Below are 23,709 nucleotides of genomic sequence, written 5' to 3'. Positions count from 1 at the left end.
CCTCTACAATACAATCGAGTAATAATAATAATACTACTAATAATATAATAATAATAATACATTTGATTTCTAAGCACCTTTCAAAACTCTCAAGGCCACTTTACAGTCACAGGATAATTTTCTTTCTGTGGGTGAGCAGCGGCAGCCACACACGCCAGTGTTCACTCAACCCCGAAGTAACTCAAATAGATAGAAAGCTAGGTAGCTAGCTAATGGATAGCAAATAAATAGTTAATAGATAGCCAGATAGCTGCCAGCTAGACATTTTACAGCCAGTCAGCTAGGCAGATGATAGCTAGCTAGCTAGCTAATAGATAGCAAATAAATAGCTACTACTACTACTACTACTAATAATAATAATAATACAATTACATTTTAAGCGCCTTTTCAAAGTTCTCAAGGACACTTTACAGCATAGGTACTATAATAAATAAAATACAATCATAAATAGAATGCAATAAATAAAATACAATTATAAATTGAAACAAGAGAGAGAGAGAGCGACGCAGAAAAGGCTATTTTAAATAGGTGGGTTTTGAGATGGGACTTGAAGGTGGGAGGAGAATTGATGTTACGAATGTTGGGAGGAAGTTTATCAACATGAAAACTTTAAATAACTAACATTGTACTCACTATTCAATGTTGTACACGGAGCTGCCACAATGAGTGATGTGTCGTTTGCGAACGAGCCCATTCTTCGAACAACAAAATGGCAGCCGGATTGCTTTGGTCCTCTATTCCCCGCCTCCAGTCGCCGGTTAAAGCCACGTGATTGGTCAAGAATGCAGCAGTGATGGGGGGGGGGGTTAAACATTGAAGAGACAGGCAGACGACAGAGAGAGAGAGTGAGAAAATGGATAGAAAACAGTGACATTTGGACTCGTTTGAACTTTGATAAAAGCAGAGTGTAGACTGCAAGATTAAAATAACCCATCAATCAGGCTTCACAAATAACCCGCACTAGCCATCTGTACACTTGATGCAAAAAGCTATCAACCCAGCTAAACAGAACACAATTGATGAGGAACTAGGTAAAATTATCGCAGAGAAAGCACCTACAAGGGATCATTCCTCAAGATGGTGAAAGAAGAAGGCTACGTTCCTCATCAAGTGTTTAATGCTGATGAAATCGGCCACTCCATTCCATCAAGCCATCAACGACCATCACAAAGGTAAATAAAATGACTTTATTATATAGTACAGTTTAGTTATTTAATTATAATACCACAGGACATTTATTATACATAAAATAAGGTATATTTTGTGTAATTTTAAGGCTTAGAATGTAGAAAATTATATTTTATGGAGACTTGGGAACGGATTATTCTCATTTTAATGGTATCCTATGGGAAACTAATTTTTGTGATACTATACACACTTTTCGCCTTACACAATCTGTCTGGGAACCAATTAAGTTCGTAAGCCAAGGTATCACTGTGTTGTCCACATCCATTTTGTCAACTTATCTGTAGACGAACGCCTGCCGCGCCGCTGAGGTGCTCCACCGTGAAATCCAGAAGCGGCTGTGGTCTTTCACGGGGCACTTGCTGCTCTCTTCTCCACTGCTGCCATGTTGTTTGTCTTGCCGGAAGAAGCCTGATTCCAACCAGCTGTTTCCCGCCTCGCACAGATCAGCTGCACGTACACGCACGCACGTACACAATCACTCGGGTGGGCGTTGGGAACAGACAGACACAAACACGTAGTAGGCGGAGGCAAATGACACGCGCGCGCACGTACTCAACACGCTTTGGAGGGAACCCCATCAGCTGTGGACAGATACAACTTTGTTTTTCAACCCCTTTTTCTTTGCATCACTACGCGTCTTGCGTGTGAGTGACTGCTAGAATATACTAGTGCGTTTCCTGCAACAGTCGTTATTTTTTTTCCCCCACCGAGGGAGAGAAGTGGGTGGGAGAGAGGGCAAAACACGCGTTTCAGCGGGGGGCGGTTTAGAAAGCATGGAATATTTCACGATGCCGACAGAGAAGATACCAAACCTGCAGCAGTTCAAAAAGACCGAGAAGGATGTTATCGGAGGATTGTGCAGGTACGTTTCAAAGAAGCACGTTGTGAATGTTGCGATGCGGGATCGACTACGGGTTAGCCGTTAGCTGCTAGCATGCGATAGTTTGCCAGCAAGGTTGTACAAAGTGGCGGATTACTACCTGATCTGCAGTCTTTCCGTGCGAGCGGAGGCTGTCACGAGATGCACTTTTCATGTCATTCGTCAGCGGTAGAGTCAAGCTTTACCCTGCAAGACGCATTAAAGGGGCATTCACTCGTAAATTATGTAAATGAACCAAACTGAAATCGATACATGGCACAGGGAGTCGAGCACGTGGTGGTTTAACGTGTTCGCCAGTCTGGCGATTCGCAACTAAATTCGGGGTATCAAATATGCATTTTGTGACCAGTTTGTATTGTTAACATTATCCCGTGGCCTTTCCGACCATTCATAACAGATAATTAGTGTGGCTTTTACGTTTATGTTGCAAAGCAGTTAGCCGCGTTTGTGTTGCTAACTCGTCAAGCTAACACAGCGTGACAAATTTCCAACTACGTTCACGCCACGATTAAAAGCCTCGACTGGGCTTTGTCGGTTTAGCGGGCACACTCGTCGGGCTATCATTTAATCTGTTATTATTAATATATTTTGTGCGCGTTGGGGTGCAGTAGCGACCATTGGCAGTTCGCTCGGCGCTAACGGTGGAAAGCATTGTTCTCCTCGGTGCCCGGGGGCCTTCTGCTTGCTGCCTGCCTACCGCGGCTACGTTTAGCGTGTACCGGAGTGGAGGAGTCACATTTCACTGTGCTGCTACCAGCTGGCCGATGCGCTCTCAGGCGGCCATGTTGTCGGTGCGCAGCTGCTGGCGGCCAAAGCAGAAGCAACAAACAACAGCCGAGCTCGTTTGTAACTTTGCAATTCAGAAGCCCCGGAACGACATTTTTGTGAATAAGGGCGTATCGTACTAAAAGATGTATTATATACAGTGAGACCTCAACTTACAAACACCTTATCTTGCAAACTTTTCATCTTACAAACGTCAAATTTATGAAAATTAAACCTTATAATAAGCACTATTTTCATAATACACACCCACCACGGCTGGCGGAGTGATCTTCGGCGGAAGCACACGACCGAACAGCACCAGAGGTTAAGTTACCAACAGACCTTATGGAAGGTGACTCTCCTTCCATAAGCCATCAACGACCATCAAAAAGGTCAAAAAACTTTATTTTACAGCACAGTTTATTTCTTTAATTACAGTCCTCATGTAATGCACCTCTCCTTCCAAACAGCAATTCCCTTTGACCTCCAACGCCATTCCATCAAGCCATCAATGACCATCACAAATGTAAATAAAGTGACTTTATTATACTGTGCAGTGTATTTCTTTCATTACAATACAATAGCACATTTATTATACATAGAATAAGGTATGTTGTGTGGAGTTTTAAGGCTTACTTAGTTGAAAAGTATATTTTATGGAAACCTGGGAACTGATTATTCCCATTTTAATGGTTTCCTATGGGAATTTTGTTTTTGAGATACACACTTTTCGCCTTACACACTCTGTCTGGGAACCAATTAAGTTCGTAAGTTGAGGTCTCACTAGTTTTGAAACACTGATGCTAGCTCAAGAAGGACCCCCCCCCCCCCCCCCCCGGACACAATAAGCACACCTGGACAGGCTAATGACACATTTTGTGCCGAAACAAATACAACACCACTTCTTTTTACATTTGAAGCTATCCATAACCTTGCCCGAACATACCTATCTGAACTTCTTCAAATTTCTATTCCCTCTCGTTCCCTCAGATCCTCTTCCTCCCTCCACCTCTGTGTGCCCCCTTGCCTGTCTCAGCACGATGGGGGACAGAGCTTTCAGCTGCTCTGCCCCCAAACTCCGGAACTCACTTCCTCCCAACATTCATAACATCAATTCTCTTCCCACCTTCAAATCCCATCTCTAAACCCACCTATTTAAAATAGCATTTTCTGTGTAGCTCTATCTATTGTTTCTATTTACAATTGTATTTTATTGTATTCTATTTGTGATTGTATTTTATTGATTATAGTACCTATGCTTGTCTGTGACTGTAAAGTGTCCTTGAGAGCTTTGAAAGGCGCTTAAAATGTCATGTATTATTATTATTATTGAAATTTATTGTGATGTTACTCCGAGCAGATTCTCCCAATCTCTTATGAAAAAGATTTCCTCTGTTCTGTCACTATTTCTTAGTCTGGCCAACATTCCCTTCAGTCCAGAGACGGCACAAGACCAGGAAAGGCGAATCCGACGCGAAATCGCTAACAGCAATGAGCGGCGGCGCATGCAGAGCATCAATGCGGGCTTCCAGTCCCTGAAAACTCTCCTGCCTCACACAGATGGGGAGAAACTAAGCAAGGCACGTGGTCATATATTTGAACATCTTAACCCACAATCCAATCGGTGAAAATCCACCACAGAGAAAACTGTGTACAGTGATACCTCGGCTTACGAACGCTTTAGCTAACAAACTTTTTGCCTTACGAACGTTAAATTAGCGAGAATATCATCTTGAACTATTTTTCGGGAAACAGATGGAGCGCCACAATGAGTGATGAGTTCGCGAACGAGCCGGTTCTTGGAGCTCCTGAAATGGCAGCTGGCTTTTTTTTTACCCTCTATTCTCCGGCCTCAGTCTTCGGTTAAAGCCGCACATGATTGGTCAAGATCCGTGGTAGAGGAGGGAGGGGATACACGCAGTAGTGAGCGGGGGGAGGGTTACAGAAACACAAACACACGAAATGGAGACGATAGAGCTTGAAACAAAAAAACTAAGGTGAAAAAAAACAAAGGCAGAGTGTAGACTGCAAGGTTAAAATATCCCATCAATCAGGCTCTACAAATAACCCGCACAAGCCATCTGTACAATTTGTCGAGAACATACAAGCAAGGGAAGTTTCTAGTGTGTCTGCCTGCATCTGTTGCTTATGCAATGTAACAACTTCTAAGATGTACAACCCAGAGCTCCTTGAGACACTTTATGCAAAAAGCTATCCATTCCATCAAGCCATCAACGACCATCACAAAGGTAAATAAAACAACTTTATTATACAGTACAGTTTATTTCATTAATTACAATACCATAGCACATTTGTTATACATAAAATATCGTATATTGCGTGGTTTTATTTAGTTGAAAATTATGTTTTATGGGGACCAGGGAACGGATTATTCTCATTTCAATGGTTTCCTATGGGAAATTAATGTTTGTAATACACACTTCACCTTACACACACACTTTCTGGGAACCAATTAAGTTAGTAAGCAAAGATATCACTGTATATGCATGTGCGCATGATGTGATATGGAATGGTTGTTATCAGAAACACTTGATCATCTTTAAAAAATGTAACATAAGTGCGTGGCACACTCATCTCATCCGTTCCGCGTGGCGTATTCACTTTTGCGTCTTTTTATAGGCAGCCATCTTGCAACAGACAGCAGACTACATCTTCACCCTGGAGCAGGAAAAGACGCAGCTCTTGTCAGAGAACAACCAGCTCAAACGCTTCATAGAGGTACGCCCCGCTGCCCCTACATCGTCTCTCAGGCATTTTAACTTTATGATATTGTCCAAAAAAAATTTTATCTTTAAAGGACAACCGACATCATTTTTTTGTTTCGTAACTTACATTAGAAAAATGTTTTATAGGATCTAAAATACCCTAAACACAATAAAAATGACTTAAAGTGTCCCAAAACCACCACAAAATGAGCTTGGAACTGGGCAGATTCAGATAGTCCCGCCCCCTTGTTCGTGACATCACGCCACGATACTCCTTCACAAACTGCCTTGCTCCAGAATCAAAACAATGGCTTCAGATAGTTCAGATTCGGAGAAGGTGCTTTCTTGTTACTCATCCAGTTATGAATGTGATTCAAATAGTTCTGAAGAGGAAAGCATAAATGTTTGCAATCGATTAAAGAAGTCCTTCCGTATCAATTCGAGCCGTTTGGACTCCAATGTAGCGTCCCAGAAAATGCACAAGATGGCGCACAAGCTCAGTTGGAAATGGGCTGATTTGTCTGCTGGGAATTTGTGTCAACTTACACCTTCTTTATGCGTGTTACCACAATCTGCTGCCTCACCATCGCGTTATTTATGTAGTTTTCCTTCTAATTTCGCGATCAACGCAGTGTTTTCAGATGAAAAAAAGTACCCAAAAAGCATTGTGTGTCGTTTTCTCGATCAGGGGCGTTCCCTCCGTGACATCACTTAGGGAATCGTCATCAACTCGAAAACAAGACTTCCTGAATATTCAGCGAGAGTCTTAAAACGTAAAATATAGCTACAGTAAAGTCTTGTTATATCGATAGTACTGCTTATTACGATACTATTTCTATGAACCCAAGGAGAAAATTACATGCCCGCAGGATCGGATATATCGATAGTCCGGTTATATTGATATTTTGTCCGACTCCCGAGAATATCGATATAACGAGACTTTACTGTATATGCAGCGGAATCTATGTCAAATACGCTGAGTAGAAGTCATTTGAGGTGATTTTACAAATTATGGACGCAGTCCGTGTCGGTTGTCCTTTATGTCAATGTATGGTGTGTGTGTGTGACTGTTGTCTTACGCCGTCCCCGCATTGTAACTGCAGGAGTTAATTGGTTCCTCGCCCAAGAGGAGGCGAGCGGAGGAGAAGGATGAAGGCATTGGCTCACCTGACACTCTAGATGAGGAGAAGATGGAGGAGTTGAGGAGGGAAATGCTGGAATTACGGCAGCAGCTGGACCGAGAACGTTCTGTTCGCTTACAGCTGGAGGAGCAGGTGAACATAACATTGAACGACATCGTTTGGTAATACCCACATCGTGCACAAAATGCTGAGAAATGTGCATGTGCCATATTAACACATGTGCAGATCATTTTGCCATGTCGCTTAAAGGACAACCGACACCTGCGGACAAGTTGCGTTTTTCTTGTGCTTTCCTCTTCAGAACTATTTGAATCATATTCATAACTGGATGAGTAACAAGAAAGCATCGTCTCAGAATCTGAAGCCATTGTTTTGATTCTAGAGCAAAGCAAGACGTCCTGGCGTGACGTCACGAACAAGGGGGCGGGACCTTCTGAAACTTGCCATTTCCGGGGTCATTTTGAAGTAGATTTGGGACACCTTAAGTCAATTTGATTGGTGTTTTGCACTTGACTAAAAATATCAGCCTGCATGTTTTGGGTATTTTAGATGCTATAAAACGTTTTTCTAATATCAGTTAGGAAACAAAAAAAAAATGGTGTGGGTTGTCCTTAAAGCTATCCATCACTGTTCTTTTGAAGGTGCATTATGGGATATACCAAAGACACAATACAGGGGACAATCTAATCTATAGTCACTTTGCGCTTGAACAACACACCATAATGGCCAACTTACTATATACAGGTAACATCCGACTTACGACCGGGTTCCGTTCCGACCAAACTGTCAACACTCAAAATGGTCGTAAGTCGAAATCCATTCAAAATGCTGAATAGAGACTCGGTGCTTAATGACTTGCAAACGATCTGATTGGGACACCATGGGGGCGGGCGAGGGTCTGGGTCGCCGGCGTTCTACCGGTTGCTCTCTCCGCGCCAACGCGGCCCAAAGCAGAACGAATTGTCTCAAAGAGGCGGCGGCACCGGCGGTGGGCCTGACGCAGCGTTCTCGTCGCGGCGATCCAGAGCGTTGCCGGGCTGTTAGCGGGTTGCGGTGCCAGGTGTATCATTAAAATAAAAAAAATTGGGTCTAGCGGTCGTGGTCGTAAGTACGGGTGGTCGTAAGTCGGATGTTACCTGTACAGAGCATCAAATAGCGGCTATGGAGGGATTGTCAATCCTCCTATTTAATTTATGGTATTGTTACACGTTTCTATGTCGTTATTGTCTGTATTTTGCAACTGATTTCTTTTGAATGTAAAATAGCTTGGATCTGGCACATTTGCCTCACTACAGCTTGCTTCCATTTGTTTGGATTCAGGTGCGCTCTCCGGACACCCAAGGGCACCCGGAACGCCTCAGAGTCATCACCCAACAGGTGGACGAGGAGCACGCACAGCTCCAGAGCCAGACTCTGTTGCGGTTACAACAAATCCAAGCAGCAGACAGACCGCTTCACAGTCCAAAGGTTGGTCACGTACACGATTACATGGACAATCCACATGTATCCCAAAAGACTCGAGTGATTAGAAAATGTGAATTATTTTACTACAAACCACAAATTAGAAGTACAGTGATACCTTGGCTTACGAACTTAATTGGTTCCCAGAAAGTGTGTGTAAGTGTGTATTCCAAACATCAATTTCCCATAGGAAAGCATTAAAATGAGAAGAATGTTACCGAGGTTGATTTGTGCGTGTTTTCAGGTGGAGACCTCTCCCACGCCCATCGCCTCTACTTACCACCCAACAGTCATCGTGCCGGCGCCGACACTAACCCAGCAACCCCATCACCATGTCGCCGTGGTAACCATGAGCTCATCTCTCCACAACAGTACCATGTCCACGTCGAGACAAAACCTGGACACCATTGTGCAGGTATGTCCTTTGCGTCTTTTCCATAAGACAGGCACAGTTGATTAGCGTCCAATACATGAGTTGTATCATAAAAACGAATTGTTCTGTGTCCACATTAAGAGCTATTAAATAATAATAATAATAATAATAATAATAATTGCATTTATAAGCGCCTTTCAAAACTCTCATGGACACTACAGGCATAAGATACGAACATTTTTTTTTCTGCGGGTGAGCAGCGGCAGCCAGATGCGCCAGCGTTCACTCAACCCGGAAGTGTAACACCACTAACTCAAATATAAAATGGTCATTGGCACAATAACATTCAAATAAAGTAAAACTACTCACCTTTTTATATCAATGCTCTTATCTTACCATGAAATGGGTGTCCTTTTTCCTTCATTTCTAAACGCTAGCTAGTTAGCTTTAGTTGTACAAAATGGAGGTGAAGTTCTTCTTTCATGTCTCAAAAGTTGCCTCACCATGACGAATGACACTATGAATCCCTGTACGACGCAATAATGACTCTTATTGTGGTTTACATCCAAAAATATGAAAATTGGTTAGGATTTTAATAAGCATCAAAGTTGCTCACAGGTTTGATTTGCTTTCGCGGGCCGAGAAAAGTGATGTGGCGGGCCGGATTTGGCCCCCGGGGCCTTGACTTTGACACCTGTGATATAAACAATGTTTTGATAGCAAAGCCCATTCGATTGTGGAGGTTCATCGTGGCTAATAACCGTTTGCTTCTTTCAGGCTATTCATCACATCGAGCGCACCCAAGAGAGAAGAGCAAGCGCAGAAGAGGAGCAAAGACGAGCTGTCATTGTGAGCCCGGCTCATGTCGCCATGGACACAGCTTGCTCAGACACCGACACAAACACAGAGGGAGAGGATTGCTCAATGAACTGATTGTGCCGTGAACTCACAAACACTTAACACCATCTCACTGTAAGATTCCATCCAGAAGTTTTGACTACTTAAAAAAAAACAAAAAAAAATGTCTCCAATGCTACAACTTCCTGTAGTGAAGCGCTAGTCTTTGTAGCTCTTGTGGTTTAAAGGACAACCGACACCGTAACTGACATCAGAAAACCGTTTTATATCTAGCAAATTTGTGAGTTTGAAACTCGTCAGCGAAGCAAGAGCATTAGGGTGCTAACCCAACGCACGACCGAATGATGTAGCTCAAACTCCAAAAGTTTTGTTTTCAACGTTTAAATCGAGCAAATTTGCAAGTTTGAATCTAGCAAATTTGCGAGTTTGAACCTAGCAAATTTTCGAGTTTGAATCGAGCAAATTTACGAGTTTGAATCTAGCAAATTTGCGAGTTTGAATCGAGCAAATTTGCGACGTTTAATCTAGCAAATTTGCGAGTTTGAATCTAGCAAATTTGCGAGTTTGAATCTATCGATGAGAAGGTTTCTTCAGCCGTCATCTGTACAAAAGTGAAGGTTTCGGACGTTTCGCCTTCGCGAAACGTCCGAAACCTTCACTTTTGTACAGATGACGGCTGAAGAAACCTTCTCATCGATGGACCACTCCTGTACGACTGAGAGCTTACACAGACGAGTTTGAATCTAGCAAATTTGCGAGTTTGAATCTAGCAAATTTGCGAGTTTGAATCTAGCAAATTTGCGAGTTTGAATGTAGCAAATTTGTGAGTTTGAATCTAGCAAATTTGCGAGTTTGAATCGAGCAAATTTGCGAGTTTGAATCGAGCAAATTTGCGACCTTTAATCTAGCAAATTTGCGAGTTTGAATGTAGCAAATTTGTGAGTTTGTATCTAGCAAATTTGTGACTTTGAATCTAGCAGATTTGCGAATTTGAATCTAGCAAATTTGTGAATTTAAATCTAGCACATTTGCGAATTTGAATCTAGCAAATTTGTCACTTTAAATCTCATAGATTTGCGAATTTGAATCTAGCAAATTTGTCACTTTAAATCTCATAGATTTGCGAATTTGAATCTAGCAAATTTGTCACTTTCAATCTAGCAAATTTGCGAGTTTGAACCTAGCAAATTTACGAGTTTGAACCTAGCAAATTTGCGAGTTTGAATCTAGCAAATTTGCAAGTTTGAACCTAGCAAATTTGCGAGTTCGAATCTAGCAAATTTGCAAGTTCGAATCTAGCAAATTTGCGAGTTCGAATCTAGCAAATTTGCGAGTTTAAATCTAGTAAATTTGTCTTTTTTTTCCTCAGAATAATACCCCATCTCTAAAAAATGTTTTTCAATCTGGTCCTAATGCTCTTCCTTATAAAACACAGTCAATGTTATAGTCTGCATGACAATGTCACATTTTCCACCAAAGACTTCCAGTCGCAACTTCAGATCTTGGTTTCTTGTTTTCAGTGACTATGCACTTGAGTCTTTGCTATTTATGCAATTACATCTTCAGCCAATTTATACACGAGGTGAAGATTACTATGCACCGCTAATAGGTCACACCAACATGCTAATTGTGACACGCTTGTATAAAAGAAGGTCGGTCATTATATTGTTCTTAACAAGGTGCTGTTTGTCAACATTATGCTCTGCTGTCTACAACTGAGCTGAACGTTTTCAAGTGTGGCCAAAGTCATTTCCACACGACCAAATTAGGTTTATGTCATTGTGCTGGGAAAGAATTGAAAATTTGGCAGTGTTGTGAAAGACACAAAGACACCGTAATGGTCCAAAAATGAGCTCTGGTCAATTCTCTGAATTGCTTCATGTTGTGGTATGAGAAGGTTTCTTCAGTCGTCATCTGTACTTCTTTGAAGGTGTCAGACGCTTCTCTTCTTATCCAAGAGGCTTCGTCAGTGAACTAAAAATGTTGATTTGGTATCACATCATCAGCATAACTAAGCCTATGTTACTAAGCCAATACTTCTATTGTCCTTACTGATTACTTCTATTGTCCTGCCTGAGTATGGGGTCTACGACTGGCCTGATTGCCCCATTTGCTCTGGTATCACCTCATCAGCATAACTAAGCCTATGTTGCCTAAGAAGTCTGTTGTACGAACGATACAAATTGAACCTCACCCCACCATGTCGATTTAGTGAAGGGTTTTGCTGTTTTATGAAAATAGCTTCTTTTACTCCCCTTTCAAACCATCAATTTTCTTTCGCTAAGATTTTAACCTCACTGTCGTAGATGGGACAGTAGGGATATACATATATAGGGTCGAAACTACCAGCAAAACACTTTAGTTTGCTGACAAAGCCTTTTGGATAAGGAGCGAAACGTCCGACACCTTCAAAAAAAGTACAGATGACGGCTGAAGAAACCTTTTCATCGATGGACCACTCCTGTACGACTGAGAGTTTACACAGACGTGTTGTGGCGTTTATGCATCTTGGTTTTCCTTTTCAACTGGAACGCTTTCGTTTTAAATTTCCACAAACACAACTTGATGCTGTAAACATTCCATGTGTTTGGAATTGTCTTTTCATCTCGCTAGGTTCTGTTGAATGCATGTTACTTACTAACGTGTTGTGTAACAGGAAGTGTCTTTTTTTTGGTTTTGACAAACATGTTGAACGTGAAAAGGGTTTTAGTAAGTATGTGGATGCCACTGCTCATAATCTAACATCAATGTTGCGTCTGGTTCGACTAGTTTAGTCCACGCGATGTAAAAGGGGTTGTTTATAGTGTCAAAGAGGGGTGGGTGGAATTCTGTTAAATATAAGGTAGCCTAAAGTCAAACTGGACTTTTGGTGGGTGGACTGAGAAATAAGATTTTTTTAACAAAAAAAGAATTGTACAGTACACATATGATTTCAGCACTGATGCCTTTCAGTGAATTTTGAGCTATTTTGGTGTAAAGCACTTGCTGTCCTCGATTGCCTGAAACAATAATGAGGAAGTTCCTTTTTTTGCCTTCTTTTTAAGTACACTTTTTACAATGGCATTTTTTGTTCATTTTGGTCTGCTTTTCTGTCTCTACAATTGTTGGTGTTTTATACTTTGTTGAATTTTTTTTCAGTATACGTCAATGAGAAGCTGTTATATTTTTGTTTAAAAAACTTGGGTAAACAGTTCTTTGTACAAAGAATAAAAATAAAAATTTGTACTTTTCTATGAAAACATGCTTGATCATTAATTGTACACAAAGTTGGACAGAAACAAAGACTTTTAGGAGACTGTTTACTTATTACAATCTCCACATTGAAAATGACAGTACAGTGATACCTCGGTTTAGAAACCCCTTTGCTTACGAACTTTTCGGTTAACGAACGTTAAATTTATGAAAATTTTAACTTGGCAGACAAACTATTTTTCGGGATACACACGGAGCTGCCACAATGAGTGATGTCGTTTGCAAACGAGCCTTTCTCCTAAAAGATAATGGCAGCCGGTTTGTTTTGGTCCTCTATTCCCGTCCCCAGTGTTCGGTTAAAGCCACATGATTGGTCAAGAACGCAGCAGTGAGGGAAGGTGGTTTAAACATTAAAGAGACAGGCAGACGACAGAGAGAGAGAGTGAGAAAATGGATACAAAACAGTAAAATTTAGACTTGTTTCAACTTTGATAGTTCAAAAGCAGAGTGTAGACTGCAAGGTTAAAATATCCCATCAATCAGGCTCCACAAAAACTTGCACAAGCCATCTGTACACTTTATGCAAAAAGGTATCAACCCAGCTAACCAGAACACAATTGATGAGGAACAAGGTAAAATTATCGCAGAGAAAGCACCTACAAGGGATTATTCCTCAAGATGGTGAACAGAAGAAGCCTACGTTCCTCAAGTGTTTAATGCTAATGAAAGCGGCCATCCATCAAGCCATCAACGACCATCACAAAGGTAAATAAAATGACTTTAATATACAGTACAGTTTATTTCTTTAATTATAATACCATAGCACATTTATTATACATAAAATAAGGTATATTTTGTGTAATTTTAAGGCTTAGAAAGTAGAAAATTATGTTTTATGGGGACCTGGGAACGAATTATTCTCATTTTAATGGTTTCAGATGGGAAATTAATTTTTGGGATACACACTATTCGCCTTACACGCTCTGTCTGGGAACAAATTAAGTTCGTAAACCAAGGTATCACTGTAATTAAATTGAATACCGAAGCTGGGCGATCCGGTAGTGGAGTGGTTAGCATACACAGTGCACAGGTTGCGAGTTTGAGTCCTGCTTCGGCCTCCCTGTGTGAAGTTTGCACGTTGTACCCGGACCCGCGTGGGTTTTATCCGGTTTCCTCTCACATTCCAAAAACATGCATGGCAGGTTGATTGAACACTCCAAATTGTCCCTCTGTGTGAGTGTGAGAGGGAATGGTTGTTTGTCTCTGTGTGTGCCCTGCGATTGAAAATGAAATGGATGGGTACCGAAGCTGTGCCACATAGTGAACCACCATTACAGAATTGGACATGAATGACATACTACTTTCTATACTTTACATCCATTGGTGTGCTAAGCATCAACTCCATTAGTGAGCTGTATTAGTTTATTTTACAAAGCTTAAAGGACAACCGACACATCCGGACAAGTTGTGTCCATAATTTGTAAAATCACTTCAAATGATTTCTACTAAGCGCATTTTGCAAAGATTCCACCGCATATAGCTATATTTTACGTTTTAAGACTCGCGCTGAATATTCAGGAAGTCTTGTTTTCGAGTTGATGACGATGCCCTAAGTGACATCACGGAGGGAACGCCCGAAAAAGAAAGTGACACACAATGCATTTTGGGTACTTTTTTAAATCTGAAAACACAGTGTTGATCGCGAAATTAGAAGGAAAACTATATAAATTGGTGTTTTCGTGTTTATTATGTTTGATAAAGCCTTGCACGCTGGGTCTGAGAGGACAGTAATTTCATCTGAGCTGTATGTCATGCATATTAGCATATTTGACAATAAAGCTGACTTTGATATAAATAACGATGGTGAATCGTTGTGTGTCGCAGCCAATTGCGGTAACACGCATAAAGAAGGCGTAAATTGAAACAAATTCCCAGCAGACAAATCAGCCCATTAGCAACAGAGCTTGTGCGCCATCTTGTGCATTTTCTGGGTGCTACATTGGAGTCCAAACGGCTTGAATTGATACGGAAGGACTTCTTTAATCGATTGCAAACATTTATGCTTTCCTCTTCGGAACTATTTGAATAACATTCATAACTGGATGAGTAACAAGAAAGCATCTTGTCCAAATCTGAACTCTCTGAAGCCATTGTTTTGATTCTGGAGCAAGGCAGTTTGTGACCAAAAGTGACCACATGAACAAGGGGGCGGGACTTTCTGAATCTGCCTAGTTCCAAGCTCATTTTGTGGCAGTTTTGGGACACTTTAAGTCATTTTTATTGGTGTTCTTTTTTTGCATTTGACTGAAAATATCAGCCTGTGTGTTTCGGTTTTTTTAGATGCTATAAAACATTTTTCTGATGGTAACATGGCTTTCTGATTGTTAGGAAACAAAAAAAATGGTGTCGGTTGTCCTTTAAAGTGTGGCTTCAGCAGAGGATTAAAATTTCACAAAAAGTTCCTTAGAATTTAGTTAAAACTGAGGGCAACTGTACATGTTAAACTTTCACCTTCACTGATCCACATGATCAGTCTGCAAGTGTTTAGAACAATCTTTGATCTTCTTCACTTGCTGGGCAGTCAGAGTCCCTGAGCACATCGGACACACGGTTTCAGTTTCCAGCAGCCTGAAATCCAAAAGTCACATTTTTTTTCAAATAAATTCATCCAAAGGTCTGTCGTTCAATCAATACTGTGAAACTAGGAGTCATAATAACTCCTGGATGCATTTTGTAAGGCTATGTCAAAACTATCTATAGCATTCTGTAGGAAATAGATACATTTATTTAGCCATATTAATTATTGCTCAAGATAAGCATTAAGTTTAACCAGTGTAAATATTGCTTTGATTTGGAAAAGATAGATAACAGAACAAAGAGGTATCGTTGGTTGGAGACATATGTTCTGGCAGACACAAAGGAAGGTGGGTCCACTTGTAATATTCTAACCTAACAATTTCAAATAACAGTGTGTGTCGCTTACAGGATGAACTGTGAGTAGAGTGCAGGAAATTCGCAATGAGGACACACAGACCAGTCTTCTTTCAGCATATGACGACCCTGTCATTGTGGAAGACAAAAGAAACAAAAATGTGATTTTTTTTTTTTTTTTAGTAAATTGTCAAGTATTTGGTCAGCGCAACGAGTGGTCGAGCACACTCACTGTGGCAATGCAATAGGGAAGGTTGTTCTTGCACGAGATGCACAGCAGTTCATTCTGCGGAAGCTGAAAGCCACAGTAAGGACATGGAGTGGTTTCTTCTTCCAACTCCGATGTATCTGGACGCCTAACAACATGAGGTAGTCTGTGTAAGCTCTCAGTCGTACAGGAGTGGTCCATCGATGAGAAGGTTTCTTCAGCCGTCATCTGTACTTCTTTGAAGGTGTTTTATCCAAGAGGCTTCGTCAGCGAACTAAAATTTGCTGGTAGTTTTGGCCCTATATATATATATATATATATACCCCTACTGTCCAGACGTGGCGGTGCCAGACTCTGCTATGATTGGTCCCTGCTCTCAGGTTGGGGGGAGCAGAGGACTATTCCCTGAGGCTACACTGATTACTTCTATTGTCCTGACTGATTACTACCTCTTTTGTCCTGCCTGGGTATGGGGTCTACGACTGGCCTGATTGCCCCATTTGATTTGGTATCACGTCATCAGCATAAAAATGAAGCAACACAACAAAAATGGTTTTACTCATTAGGTTGCACGCTTGCTTTCTGCTGTCTCTCACAGAAGTATGTTGATGCTAACGTTAGCATGGGGCTTGTCATAGTGCCACTGACATTCGACTGTTTTATCGATGGTATTGTTTCATTGCAAATTACAATCTATCAAATTAGAACCTGTTCACTCCACAAAGGCGAATCCTTTGGTTCATTCAACCTGATTTATTTATTTTTTACTCTTCCTCTTCTTCAAAAAGGGGCGTTTACCTGTTTCGACATAAGTCAGGATCATCCAACCAAAATGGCGCTATTCGCCAAGCGGCGTCAGTATCATCCAATCAAAATTGTGCTTTGCGCCAACACAAGCCGAAACAGGAAATGAACAGCGAAAAGGCGAGAATACATATTTAGTTTTATCTGGTTATTTGGGTCTGAAAAAGTCGGAAATTCGAAAATTCTCATCCCTGAACATTTTACTAAGCTTTGAAACCTGTTGAAAATTGAAGAATCAACTTTCATTTGTCCACATGAAGAAACACATCGACGTGTGATATATCAGTCAGTTCATGTCAGGAGAGTGTGTCAGCTGGTTGCTCACCGAACCATAGCCTCAATCTTCTTCCTGTAATTCTGGTGTATCTCGTTTCGGTACTCAGGCCGCATGAGCATGGCAGCAAAGCCAAAGGCGGAGTTTTTCAACCCGGCTCGGTGACATTCAATGACCGCCGAAGTCAGAATGGGCACAACATCTGCAGCAACATAACACACCAAGTGAGATCTTGTTCCAAAAAAAAAAAGAATATCTTTTTCTGTATTAGACCCATTGATGATTTGAAATTATGTAAAAGGTGTGACTGTAAGTGTGGATGGTTCTTTGTCAGCTGGAATAGGCTCCAGCTTACCCGGGACATGAAGAGCTCTGAATCAGAATGTGATAGAGAAGAAGAAGTTATCATATTTAAAAGTTTCATGCTGTTCTATGCTTAGTCAACATGTGTGACTCGAATACACAATTGAAGCACAGACAACCTGGGGTCAATCTGAGGTCAACAGACACAGCAAGTTAAACTGTCATCTGTCACCTAGGAGATCTGGCCTTGGACAGAATTTAGGACTTGGGATACTCCTTTATCACCGAAGCAATTTACGACTTGAAACTCCTTCACAGGAAGAGCTCTTTAGCCAGGTTACAAATTTATCAGTTCATGGAAGAGACAATGTTTTATTGCTTACAGCTGTTCGTGCTTCGAACACCCAGTTGCGTGGTATTCTAATCAAGAAAACTATGTTTTACTCATGTATCACTTAAATTTGCATATACTCTCAATAAAAAGCTTGGCAGAGAGCTGCAGAATTCAGGCGTCTGTCATGAATGGCTACGTCTCCTGCCGGCAGTAAAGACAATCTTTCTGGTTCCGAGCCTTCGTCCACAGTGTCCATCAAACATCTCTGACAGAATGTTATTTACTGGCCAAGTCGGGGAAAAAAAAACGCACATGGGATAATACCTACATTGTTGTTGAATGACTTACGTGCAGGAAATTTGCTGATATTTTTACTGACACGAATGAGCATACGTGCCCCTTTAAGGTGGTCTCTTCTTTTGATATGTACCTATATGGAAATACAATAAAAAAAAACATTTACTACAGTCCTTATTGTCATTATATCAAAGTTGAAACGAGTCCAAATTTCACTGTTTTTTATCCATTTTCTCACTCTCTCTCTGTCGTCTGCCTGTCTCTTTAATATTTAACCCCGCCCCCACTCACTGCTGCATTCTTGACCAATCTTGTGGCTTTAACCAAAGACTGGGGGCGGGGAATAGAGGACAAAAACAGTCGGCTGCCATTTTCTGGTTAGGAGAAGGAGCTCGTTCGCCGACGGCACATTACACATTGTGTGGCTCCGTGTGTATCCCGAAAAATAGTTCGGATGCCAAGGTAAAATTTTCATAAATGTAACGTTCGTAAACCGAAAAGTTCGTAAGCCAAGGGGTTCGTAAACCGAGGTATCACTGTATGTTGACAAGAAATCAATTCCGCTAAAAGTATTTTACGTTAATGACACTCAAAGGTGTTTGTTGTATCAGCACTTACTTTTCCTAGCAAGTAGGAGTGCAGGATCATCAGGTTAGTGGCCATTTCTGCCGGAATCTTTATCTTGTGGGCCTGCAGTTGTGTGTACATGCTGAACAGCACGTTGTGGGAGCTACGGTAGTTACCTGGTAGAGACACACGAGGAACATGGCTGCAAATCACTTCAGAGTAGAGTGGTTGTATCACATTTATGATGCTGCGATGGTAGGTAAAGCGCTTTTGGGATAGATGGGCGATCATACCTGCATTCTGCTCTTCCCTGGCGATGATGATGGCTGTTCGAGCAGCCTCCCTGTACTGCTGCAGTGCCATGTAGAGTCTGAACAGGTATTTAGCATCCTAAAAATCCAAACCACTTCAAACGTGATTCAACTTTCAGACACTGTTCAGACTATTTTCAAAGAATTGCTTCTATGCAAAATGGTAAACACAAGTAGTTTTGCATTCTAGTTTCTGTGTAACTGCTAAAACACTTTCATTTTTTTTGTACAGACATTGTGTACATTGTTGAAGTCCAAAAAACTAAATAACAAATAATATGACAACACAAAGACACAGAGAGTCATTCATTCTTCAGCACTTGCTGTACTGTCTTTCAGACATGAAGTAGTTCCAGATGAAAGCAAGATCAAATACCTCGCGATAACTTTAAAATCTTACAAATTAGCAACCTGACAAGAAAGTGCTGACGAGAATTTTACGATATGCTCTGGGGCCAACAGTTGGTGATGACAACATTATGTTAAATTAGATTAGATGAGCCTTTACTCTAGCACGTCTGAGTTGATCTATTTGCCTCTATGTTTTATTTATTTGCTATCAAGCTGGCTAACTAGCTATCTATTAACTATCGTATTTGCTGTCTATTAGCTATCTAACTATCTAGCTAGCTATCTATTTGCTGTCTATTAGCTATCTAACTAACTAGCTGGCTAGCTAGCTATTTATTTGCTGTCTATTAGCTATCTAACTAACTAACTGGCTATCTAGCTATGTATTTGCTGTCTAGTAGCTAGCTACCGATCTAGCTGGCTATCTAGCTAGTTATCTATTTGCTGTCTATTAGCTATCTAACTAACTAGCTGGCTAGCTAGCTATTTATTTGCTGTCTATTAGCTATTTAACTCACTAGCTAGCTAGCTATTTGCTGTCTATTAGCTATCTGACTAATTAGCTGGTTATTTCGCTAGCTCTCTAGATAGCTAGCTATTAACTAGCTATTAGCTAGATAGCTTCCGGGTAGAGTGAACGCTGACGCGTGTGGCTGCCTCTGCTCACCCACTGATAAAACTTCTCCTGCGACTGTAAAGTGACCTGGAGAGTTTTGAAAGGTGCTTAGAAATGAAATGTATTATTATTATTGTATCTCGCTGAACAGAGAAGATTATACGGAAACAGTTTTTTTGGCTAAAACTTTCATGATAAAATTAGAAAGGGGGATGACACATAGCATCATATCATCATCACCTTTGGGATGCCATCATTCTCCCCCATAAGGTATTCTATTAATAGATTAGTAAGGGAGCTGTCTTTGGCTTGACCCACCTGTTGGAAAACACACATTAAAAATTTTAAACATGGGTGATAGGGATTTTTACACCGGACAAACTGATCGATCGCTCACTGTCTCAATGGCCATGTCCAAAGCCAGGCTGTCATCCGTATTAGGACACTTGAGAAAGTGCTTCAACGCCTGAAGAAGAGAACAAGAGAAGTTGATGCTGTCGCCCAGTAATTTACGTGGATAATTATCCAAATGTACTCAATTGGTCAGACATTATTTTCAATATCTTCAATCGTGATTTCATAATGACAATGATTTTGTATGATTAGTTATTTATCTATGCCAGTGATCCTAAACACGCTTCCACTAGATGGCAGGAGGTACAATTAACCAAGTCACGGCATTTGCAAGTACAGTGATACCTTGGCTTAAGAACTTAATTGGTTCCCAGACAGTGTGTAAGGCGAAAGGTGTTTATCCCAAAAATTAATTTCCCATAGGAAACCATTAAAATGATAATAATCCGTTCCCAGGTCCCCATAAAACATTATTTTCTACTGTCTAATTTTCTAAAATGACACAAAACATACCTTATTTTATGCATAATAAATGTGCTATGGTATTATAATTAAAGAAATAAACTATACGGTATAATAGTCATTTTATTTACCTTTGTGATGGTCGTTGGTGGCTTGATGGAATGGATATCTTTTTGCATAAAGTGTCTCAAGGAGTTCTGGGTTGTACATCTTGAAAGTTGTGACATTGCAACAGCAACAGATGCAAGAAGACACACTAGAAACATCATTAATAGCTGGTTCCTTTGCTTGTCTTTTCATTTCAAATTGAACTGATGGCTAGTGCGGGTTATTTGTGGAGCCTGATTGATGGGAATTTTAACCTTGCAGTCTATACTCTGCCTTTGAACTATCAAAGTTGAAATGAGTCAAAATTTCACTGTTTTCTATCCCATTTGACATTCTCTCGCTGTCGTCTGCCTGTCTATTAAATGTTTAAACCCTCACTGCTGCGTTCTTGACCAATCACGTGGCTTTAACTGACGACTGAGGGCGGGGAATAAAGGACAAAACAAGCTGCCATTTTCTTTTAGGAGAACGGGCTCGTTCGCGAACAACACATCACTCATTGCGGCAGCTCTGCGTATATCCCGAAAAATAGTTCGTATGCCAAGGTAAAATGTTCATAAATTTAACGTTAGGGAACCGAAAAGTTCATAAGCTAAGGGGTTTGTGAACCAAGGTATCACTGTATATCATCCGCTTTCACACAAAAAGTCAATGGATTTATCAGTAAATCATTTCAGGGTTTGAGAATGTTCGGTAACATAAGAGTATGAATGGATAAAAAAAACGACTTCATACCCTGTTGTACTGTCCACATTTTTGAAAGAATTTGCCAGCTTGCAGGTGGTTCTTCTCTGCCTCAAAGTAAAGAGCGATGCTCTGATAATCCTCAAGTGTTGCGTCAGAGCCTGGTGAGCACGCACAAAGCGGGCGAGTGCACGGTTCAAAACAATGAATAATAATAATAATAATACATTTCAATTTTAAGCGCCTTTCAAAACTCTCAAGGTCACTTTACAGTCACAGGATAAGTTTTTTTCTGTGGGTGAGCAGCGGCAGCCACACGCGTCAGCGTTCACTCAACCCCGAAGTAACTTAAATAGGTAGCAAGCTAGCTCGCTAGTGAATATATAGCTAATAGCTAGCAAATAGATGAACCCAATCGCAGCATTTCAGTTTAACGAGAGGTGAAAATCACAGACCGATGATGTCCGCGTAGACCTCCATCTGTCTGTGCTGTTGTGCTAACTGGAAGGCTTCGTCGTTGCACTGCGACAGCACCAGGAAGTGGATGGCCGAGCCGTAGTCATTCAATGACAAAAAGAATCTGCAAAAGGCAGAAACCTATCATACGAGCTGTTTCAATGAACCAAAAGAGCTGAGCAAATAAATGAAAAGCTGATTTTTTAATGTATTTTTTTTAACGAGATATATGTACACATACAACAAAAGTTGTTGTCTGTGATAATTTGTATGTGCAGCCAACTAATAACTTTATGCCCTTGCAAATCAAACGAATTCCAACATAAGAACTGTCTGTTTAAGTGTCTGTTTCTAGCAATCCAGAAAATCAAGATTTGATCTAATAATTCAGTGAGCACCCGTTAGTATATTATGATTTCAGTTATTCACCAATTGCATCTTGTTAAAATTTAACATTAAATGACAACCAACACCATTTTTTGCTTTCCTAACTGACATCAGAAAAACGTTTCATAGCATCTAAAATAGCCAAAACACACAGGCTGATTCAAGATTGGATCTGATAAATCAGTGAGCACCTGTTAGTAGATTATGATTTCAGTTATTCACCAACTGCAGCTTGTTAAAATTTAACATTAAATGACAACCAACACCATTTTTTGCTTTCCTAACTGACATCAGAAAAACGTTTTATAGCATCTAAAATACCCAAAACACACAGGCTGATTCAAGATTGGATCTGATAAATCAGTGAGCACCTGTTAGTAGATTATGATTTCAGTTATTCACCAACTGCATCTTGTTAAAACTTTACATTAAGTTTGTCAAGGTAGACATTTTGTCTCACCTGGCCACCATCTTCGCTCCTTCGATGCTCTGTGTCTCTCTAACAATGCGAACAGCTCCTTCTGGGTTTTTCAGGTGATCCAGCAGCACGCGAGTTACATTGTCCCAGTCTTTTGCACTCCCATAGGCTTGTGCTGCCTCCTTATAACTGAAAAACACGGAACCATGACCCTGTTATTTTGTTGTTTTTTTTCCCCATTCCTATGCTCAATGGAGACACCGAGTAAAACCTACTTGCCATCCGCCTCTTTGGCTTTCGCATACTGCAGGTGAATCTTGGAAGAGGTTACATTAGGCAGTAACTCTCCCACTTTGACCCTGAAAGAAGAGTTGTTTCACTGTCGACAACTTGATTCAAGACACGAGCGCTGCTGTTTTTCGGGAATTGTCTCACCAGTTTTTGCAGCGAATATAAACCGATGCTGCCTTATCATAACACTGTCCTTTTTCATAGAGCTGAGCAGCTTCTGAGAATTGCTGCGATATATATATAAAACAAATCAATACAAATCAAATATAGACACACATCCATAATACTATAAATGAGTTTAAAGGACAACCGACGCCTCCGGACAAGTTGTGTCCATATTTTGTAAAATCGCTTCAAAGGTCTTCTACTGAGCGTATTTTACCAAAATTCCTCCGCATATAGCTATATTTTACGTTTTAAGACTCACGTTGAATATTCCGGAAGTCTTGTTTTTGAGTTGGTGACGAGTCCTCACCCTACGTCACTGAAGGAACGCCCCTGACCGAGAAAGGCCACACTGTAGCAGTCCTTTCATCATGTCAATGCATTTTGCAGTACTTTATTTGGTCTGAAAACTTTGTGTTGATCCGAGCTTTTTCGCCATCTTCTGCCTTTTTTGGGTGCTACATTTGCCCCCTGATACCTCAAAATGACACGGAATTCTTTAATCGATTGCAAACATGTATGCTTTCCTCTTTAGAACTAATTGAATCATATTCATAACTGGATGAGTCACAAGAAATCATATTCTGCGAATCTGAAGCTATTGTTTTGATTCTCGAGCAAGGCAAGACGTCTTGGCGTGACAGCACGAACAAGGGGGCGGGACCTTCTGAAACTGGCCATTTCCGGTTTCAAATTGAAGTAGTTTTTAGACACTTTTTTCATTGGTGTTTTGCATTTGACTAAAAATATCATACTGTGTGTTTTGGGTATTTTAGATGCTCGAAAACGTTTTTCTGATGTCT

General features: G+C 40.7%; 2 protein-coding genes across 8 annotated transcripts in view; one reads left to right on the top strand and one right to left on the bottom strand.

Moving 5' to 3' along the window:
- The first annotated feature begins 633 nt into the window (after positions 1-633).
- Positions 634-9,925, top strand: LOC148892977 (transcription factor AP-4-like). The gene is made up of 7 exons (XM_089006985.1): positions 634-2,050; positions 4,248-4,417; positions 5,478-5,572; positions 6,663-6,833; positions 8,022-8,168; positions 8,407-8,577; positions 9,313-9,925. Exons 1-7 carry the CDS (start codon positions 1,962-1,964, stop codon positions 9,466-9,468), a joined length of 999 nt encoding a protein of 332 aa, XP_088863111.1. The 5' UTR covers positions 634-1,961; the 3' UTR covers positions 9,469-9,925.
- The window catches only part of wdr19 (WD repeat domain 19), a 31,853-nt gene continuing 12,567 nt past the window's right edge, over positions 4,424-23,709 (bottom strand). The window contains exons 23-39 of one of the 7 annotated variants that reach the window (XR_016116317.1): positions 22,886-22,968; positions 22,726-22,809; positions 22,493-22,639; positions 21,645-21,769; positions 21,241-21,350; positions 19,979-20,047; positions 19,822-19,899; positions 18,597-18,693; positions 18,355-18,479; positions 17,788-17,869; positions 16,854-17,004; positions 15,749-15,872; positions 15,569-15,645; positions 15,096-15,213; positions 13,627-13,849; positions 9,152-9,229; positions 8,598-9,062 (exon numbers count right to left, since the gene is read on the bottom strand). Coding sequence is in view for 4 of the 7 variants with exons in the window: in XM_089006979.1 (XP_088863105.1) it covers positions 15,099-15,213; positions 15,569-15,645; positions 15,749-15,872; positions 16,854-17,004; positions 17,788-17,869; positions 18,355-18,479; positions 18,597-18,693; positions 19,822-19,899; positions 19,979-20,047; positions 21,241-21,350; positions 21,645-21,769; positions 22,493-22,639; positions 22,726-22,809; positions 22,886-22,968 (1,467 nt within the window). In the remaining 3 variants the exon portion in view is untranslated. Of the gene's footprint in view, positions 5,513-8,597; positions 9,230-12,678; positions 13,850-15,095; positions 15,214-15,568; positions 15,646-15,748; positions 15,873-16,853; positions 17,005-17,787; positions 17,870-18,354; positions 18,480-18,596; positions 18,694-19,821; positions 19,900-19,978; positions 20,048-21,240; positions 21,351-21,644; positions 21,770-22,492; positions 22,640-22,725; positions 22,810-22,885; positions 22,969-23,709 lie in introns of those variants that run through there. The other 6 variants (XR_016116316.1, XR_016116318.1, XM_089006979.1 and 3 more) reach the window with 6 other exon arrangements.

Source organism: Hippocampus bargibanti, linkage group LG10 (genome assembly GCF_051943395.1).
Source record: "Hippocampus bargibanti isolate YZ-2025 linkage group LG10, ASM5194339v1, whole genome shotgun sequence".
NCBI classification, from domain to species: Eukaryota; Metazoa; Chordata; class Actinopteri; order Syngnathiformes; family Syngnathidae; genus Hippocampus; species Hippocampus bargibanti.
Note: the sequence above shows the minus strand (reverse complement) of the source record. Positions and strands in the feature narration are given on the sequence as shown.